Source organism: Ruditapes philippinarum, unplaced genomic scaffold, assembly GCF_026571515.1.
Source record: "Ruditapes philippinarum isolate M1 unplaced genomic scaffold, ASM2657151v2 ctg2600_1_1_1_1, whole genome shotgun sequence".
Lineage (NCBI taxonomy): Eukaryota > Metazoa > Mollusca > Bivalvia > Venerida > Veneridae > Ruditapes > Ruditapes philippinarum.
This window is the reverse complement of record NW_026858484.1, coordinates 71,477-77,969: the sequence shown is the minus strand read 5'-3', so window position 1 is coordinate 77,969 and position 6,493 is coordinate 71,477. Positions and strand designations below refer to the sequence as shown.

General features: G+C 34.2%; 1 protein-coding gene across 1 annotated transcript; it reads right to left on the bottom strand.

Moving 5' to 3' along the window:
* Positions 1-1,769: 1,769 nt before the first annotated feature.
* LOC132753300 (uncharacterized) lies at positions 1,770-5,331 on the bottom strand. The gene is made up of 4 exons (XM_060743753.1): positions 5,182-5,331; positions 4,197-4,422; positions 3,165-3,545; positions 1,770-2,017 (listed from the first exon to the last, which is right to left on the bottom strand). Exons 1-4 carry the CDS (start codon positions 5,306-5,308, stop codon positions 1,939-1,941), a joined length of 813 nt encoding a protein of 270 aa, XP_060599736.1. The 5' UTR covers positions 5,309-5,331; the 3' UTR covers positions 1,770-1,938.
* Positions 5,332-6,493: the final 1,162 nt, after the last annotated feature.

Below are 6,493 nucleotides of genomic sequence, written 5' to 3'. Positions count from 1 at the left end.
AGATGAAGCTCAGTATGCATTTGCTACGGATTTTTTTATTTGGAAAATCAAAACTAATCTATTTAAATTGATCAGATTAGATCCAATAATGGATGATATTGGAACATCACATGCTGCAAATGCTGGAAGTTCAGTGATGCTTTTTTATCAGATGTGAAATGATACAATAGCTTGTACATGACATAACTTTTAACAAAATAACTTATCATTTATTACCTTTGTCCGTATTTACAGAGAGAGAGAGAGAGAGGGAGAGAGAGAGAGAGAGAGAGAGGTTAGTTGATTATGTTGACCCTACAGTACTTGTAGAAGGAGCGGATGCACGGATGCATGATAAAATGGTGAGTGGGTCAATGCGAACGTGATTAACGTAGCTGTTTTTGTCAAACATTTGATAACATCTAGTCTTTGCATACTTGCAAATTGTTGAAATTAAATGTGAACGTGATATTTATGCATTATATAGATCATATTCACTAAGATACTTGTCACTAAATTAATATGGAATATTACGTTATATAAATTTTCTGAAGCTTTGTATTTTGCTACCAGCGGTATTGGAAAATGGATATCTTGCGAGATTAAAGCTCGAGCGAGATATCAAATTTTTACACAAAATACACGGCCTCAGAAAGCTACTACAACTACAATTATTCATTTATTTTATACCTATACGTTTTACTTAACTTTTGTAAGTTATTTCAGAAACTGAAATGTAACTGTCAAACTATGAAATTCATAAGTGATGGATGAATACAGTCAAATGTAGATACATAATACATGCTTTGAGCATTTGATTATAACGATCTTGTCATATATGTTACATGAGTTATGATGGTAGCTGGTATTGATAATTATTGTCCATGAACAAGCGAAATCAAAATCCGGTATCGGATAAATCACGCACTCAAAACTATAAAAGGAAGTTATGTCATTCCAGTTAACATTTGAAAAGGCTTCCATGTAATTGGTGACATATTTTTGGCGGGACACCCGGCACACTGCGGTTCGTGGCATGTATTAAGATATGCATAATTATAATATTCAATTCTATAATACACATTTACCATTTGTTTACATTAATACTAAACTGATGAAATTTAACAAATCTCGGCTTTAAATGTCTTCAACATTCATCCAACTGAAACAACAAAATAATTAATGTAGAAACACACCGAGTACTGTACGTTATCCCTTGCGATGAACAGACTCAATCAAACCGAGCCTTCAATATTTCAATTTTACCGTTTTGCCTTTTCTTTACGTATTCTTATTTTCTCCATTTTATTGAAATGAATAATGAATAAGTGATTAATTTATTTTTCCCCGTTATATTTACTTAAGATTTCTGGATGCTTTAACATCGCACACTATGGTGTCTCCACCTTTGTGACAATTTATCTACATCAGTCTCACATAACTCTCGCTCGGACAAGTTTTTGTGAAGTTGCAGCAAAAATACACCAGAAAATATTTGCCAGACAATCTCTTTTATAATTTATTCTGACAATTAATAAGCGGAATTCGTGCGTTTGTAACTTAAAAGTACTTCTTTCCAAAATAGACACTTCTCAATATTTACACACATTGGGAACTTAAACCAATTACGAACCTGACATAGAGAGGTCCTGGAAGGTACAATATATCTTACGCCCCATTCCAAACCCGACGACCCCTCCCCCACACCCCAACCTAACACCGGACTGAGTGGTATTTAATCAAATAATTTGAATCAAAGGTCTCGAAGGACCATAAATAACAACACTGAGTCATAGAACGGTGTGTAATCATGCACATAAAGAAATGTTGTATTTGATATGTGCTTGATCAATAATTCTTTTAAGTTACTAACAATGAAAGTAAAGAAAAGATAGATATGTTTATTTCTTAACTTCCGTTTACAAAGTTAAATTGAAACTAGTGCGCATGTGCATTTTTCTATGGATGCATACAATTTGTTATATCAGGATTCTCTTGTAACCCGAAATTTACGCACTGCTCCTTTAAAAGCTCACACCTGAAACCATGGAAACAAAATGTATGTTTAACATAACATAAAATGAAACAATATTTTTTAAACTGATACTAACGAACTACCGATTGCAAAATGATGAAAAAATTGACCAAACATTCTTAGTAAGCAAATCCTCACCGTAAACCTGTTAAGCATGTGATGAAATTGCTCTACTTTGAATTGTAAAAGTTAAAACAATTGAAGAATTTCAAAATTCAATGAGCCGCGCCATGACAAAGCCAACATAATGCGTTTGCAACAAAAATGGATCCAGACCAGCTTTGGCATCCGCATAGTCTGATCAGGATCCATGCTGTTCGCTTACAAACTCTATAACAAGTAGAGAAACTGACAGCGAACAGAATGGATCCTGATCATACTGTGCGGAAGCGCAGGCTGGTCTGGATTCATGCTGGTTGCAAACCCATTATGTTGGTTTTGTCATGGCGCGGCTCAAAAATTTAATATAAGTATTTTACTGTCAACAAAATAAGGTCTGGCACGGCAGCTCGAAGTGAATGCTGGCGCAGGGTACTGAAGTCAGTAGAGCCACTTGCATTTAGATGATTATTGTTTGATGTTTTGTATCTCATGTCCTTTTTTAATCATGAAGTTATTATTAATTTATTGGATAGAGATTTCAACTGTAACATTGTTAAAAAACCCATTATGCCAAAGAAATGCTTTTATTTTTATTTCTAATAAGCATTTTGATTTGAGTGTGCATTTATAGAACCCCAAAAGTAGCTTATTTTATTTTTAGCTATAAGTACAGTTATAGTGGATTAGTATTTTGTATGGGAGTCAAAATACTACATGTACTTTGTTTCCATTTTGCTACTTTTATGACAAATTATTTCATTTTTTCACATGAAATGTTACTTTTCAGGTAACAAGCATCTAACATTTCCCTAAAATCATTATTTAAACATTATAAAATTCATGTTTGCCCTTTCATAAGAAGTAAAAAAAATCAATTTGTTTCTGAGGCATAGTGTTCTTTAATTAGAATGTTAGAACTGTTTTCTAGAGAAAAAAACCCCGATAGTCTCTGTAGGAAGTAAAATGACATATATAATTAGTGAAACTTCAAGCAAAGTGGAATGACAATACTTGATTTATAAATAAAAGAGTTCAATGAATATCATACGTATTTGGGTAGAATTGTCCGTCGGTGCCGCACAGCACAGATAAAGTCGAGCCGCAGTCAATGACGCCTCTATACTGACAGAACACCGACCCTACGATATTATGTGCGGTCATCGGTGCCACTGTAGTGGTCAGTGTTGCTTGTGTGGACGTAGTTTGCGGAAGTTGTGTTGTCGCCGCCTTGCTAGTACTTCCGTTTCCGGTTGTTGACACAGCATGTGTGTGAGGAATTGACGTCGACGTCGTGGCTGTAGTCGATGGACTATGATACGTCTTGGTACAAAAGTTGTGATGTTCTGTGTCCAGTGGATTTATTAGATGATGGTGATGGTCATATTGACCATTGAGAATTTGAAAACAGCGAGCTTTAACAAAGGAACAGCTACAATAAGAGAATGGAATAAAATAATATAACTTTATTACAAACACAACCATTTTGTTGTTAAAACAAACATTGTTAATGTATTAGATATGTCAATGTTCCGAATTTAAATGGACAATGTAATGTCCCTTTTTTTTGCCATAGTCGCGTTATTTCAGAATAATAATTTTGAGTTGTAAGTCAAGTTAAAATATTTTTTATACAAAGATAAAGCAATAATTTCGGTCCATGAAACTAATAAAAAGCCAACAAAGATCGTTCTAAAACGTTTCGAGCAATTTCCGTTAAACTTCAGTGTTAGATCTGACATTATAATAGGCCGTCCTCCTGCTTATTGTGCTTGGAATTTTTCAGTTTCGTTTGGAGAGAGGACATGGCATGGATGTGTTTCAAGGCAACAAGGACTAAGTCTTAACAAATCTAGAAATTACGTGCAAAACTGAGCTTATTTTCGTTATCATAATTAAAGAGCATTAAAATATGGAAATTTTAATTTACCAGAAAAAGAAATACTAGTAAGAAATATGTGCAAAGATTTATGCATGCATAAGATCTATAGTTTAAATGATGACAAACTGACATTTTCATATGTTCTCAGACTTTCTACCTTTTTTCTTTGCGGACATGAAAATAACGTTCAAATGTACGTACTGGCTATTGTACAAGTTTCCGTCCGACCCGCATACAGTTTCGTCGTGTTTAACAGGATGTAGGGAACAATCCACGTGACTGAACACTTGACAAAGATGACTGTCAAAATGTTTGCCGATGTGTTCTAGAGCTTTAGTTACATCCTTGCAGTCATGGCCATTACAATCAGCAAAATGATCGTGATGGTGATGGTCATCTTCACCTGCACCATATTGGATCTTTGTTGCTTAAAAAACAAAAGTTCTTAAATGAAATTTTCAAACAACACAAGGAAAAAGGATCATATATTTTTAAACATATTTTCACCAATGAATAGCCCATAAATGTTTGTGGAGGAATTTCCACTAAAATTGCATTCGTTGAACGCCGCCTTTTCTTGTTGATATTGTTTATCATATTTGTAGTTTATCATATTATGTACTGTAAGTTGGTTGAACACGAAATCTCGGAGTCAGATACGCATGTTCTTGATGAGGCAAATGTATATATGACATAATAATTGCTTGTCCATATGTGACTACATGACTATATAGATAAACCTTAAAGATATACTTTGCTCAAATTTGATATCAGAAAAAATTGATAATTGCTACAAAGTCTCTTTGTAGATATGAAATAAACATGTTTTGACTTTACACAAAGTTGATATGTCATATTTAAAACTCTACACACAATAGGTCGTCAAAATATGAATATATAGTGTCGTTAAAAAAACTGGCAGTTTTTTAAAGAAAAGACCAACTTTACTTGTCCTATAATAGAGAATGTGACTTCCAATGTATAGTTTTATTCATTTTTGATTCAAATTAGACATAATCAGTAAGAATTTCATAGGATTTAATAAATTTATTTTACTCAAAGATGAGCATAGTATATCTTTAAACAAATTAAGTGAGTGTCAGCACGGCCTATTTACTTTTACAGATGATACGGCATTTAATATGCCAATAAGTTTTTTGTGTTAAAATGTGTACAAAAATCATACCTGTTGTCAACAGCAGAAAAAATATATAACATCGCCCGTCCATGTTGTAAATTATTTCTTTTGTTTGAAGAAAGATAAGAAAGACCTTATTTAATGCATAATATACATGTATAAATAGAATCAACATTAAATTAGGACAGATAAGGATAATGTTAAACAAAAACCTTGGCCTTAACAAAAGAAATATATCAAATATAATTCGTGTAAATCAGTGCATCAATACGCTTGTATTGCAATGAGTAACTACGCTTCTAATGCAAAGTAGTATCGACGCTTGAAATGCAATGTGTGAATACGCTTTTAATGTAATGTATTACAAAACTTTTAATTCAATGTGTAACAACGTTTTAAATGGTTAAAGTCCTATTTGAAAATATTTAAATGTTTGCTTTTTGAAATCATACGTTAAAGGCGTTTGGAATAACCAAAGTTTCTGCTAAAAATATAAACAAGGGGGCCATTGGCCTCAATGCGCTCACCTGAGTACTAAATGCAATTGATATACAAAAGTGAAGTTACACGGTCTTCAATTCAATTTTAACCCTAGGGCTATAATTTGAACAGCATTGGCAGAGTTCCACTACACAAGGCCTCATGCCAAATATCTAACCTCTAATCTTTGTCAATTCAGAGGTAAAGATTTTTAAGTTTTTACTTTATACATATAAGGAAAACCTATGACCCTCGGGGCGGGGCCAATTTTGACCCAAGGGATATAATTGGAACAACTTTGGTAGAGGACCTATAGATAACTAAAAGGGTTTTTGTCTCCCAAAACTATTTATTGCCACTCATGTGAGGTTTCATTGAAATCCCAACAGTAGCTTGCCTTGTGAAAGCCAGACAAGATTTTTCTATTTCTAGCTCTGACAGCCATTTTGTGCAGCAAAGCAGAACTTGCCGTTGACATGCAGAACAAGGGATGGTACTGATCACTCCTGTAAAGTTTGGTTGAAATCCCACCAGTAGTTTGACCTGTGAAGGGCGGACAAGATTTTATCATTTTTGGCTCTGGCGGCCATTTTGTGCAGCGAAGCGGAACATGCGGGTGTCGTGCACAAATAGGAATGGTATTGATCACTCCTGTAAAATTTGGTTGAAATCCCACCAGTAGTTTGACCTGTAATGGCCGGGCAAGATTTTTCTATTTTTAGCTCTAGCAGCCATTTTTGTGCAGCGAAGCAGAACGTGTGGAAGATTTCACAACTAGGGATAGTACTGATCACTCCTGTAAAGTTGAGTTGAATTCCCACCAGTGGTTTGACATGTGAAGGGCGGACAAGATTTTTCTATTTTTAGCTCTGGCGGCCAT

Bases quoted from the DNA above. Each gene is read 5' to 3' on its own strand.
- LOC132753300 (XM_060743753.1), bottom strand. From the start codon at position 5,308: ATGTTGATTCTATTTATACATGTATATTATGCATTAAATAAGGTCTTT. The intron at 3,546-4,196 runs GTACGTACATTT...CTCTTATTGTAG, and splicing joins GGAAACTTGTACAATAGCCA to CTGTTCCTTTGTTAAAGCTC. The intron at 2,018-3,164 runs GTATGATATTCA...CCATGGTTTCAG, and splicing joins GGACAATTCTACCCAAATAC to GTGTGAGCTTTTAAAGGAGC.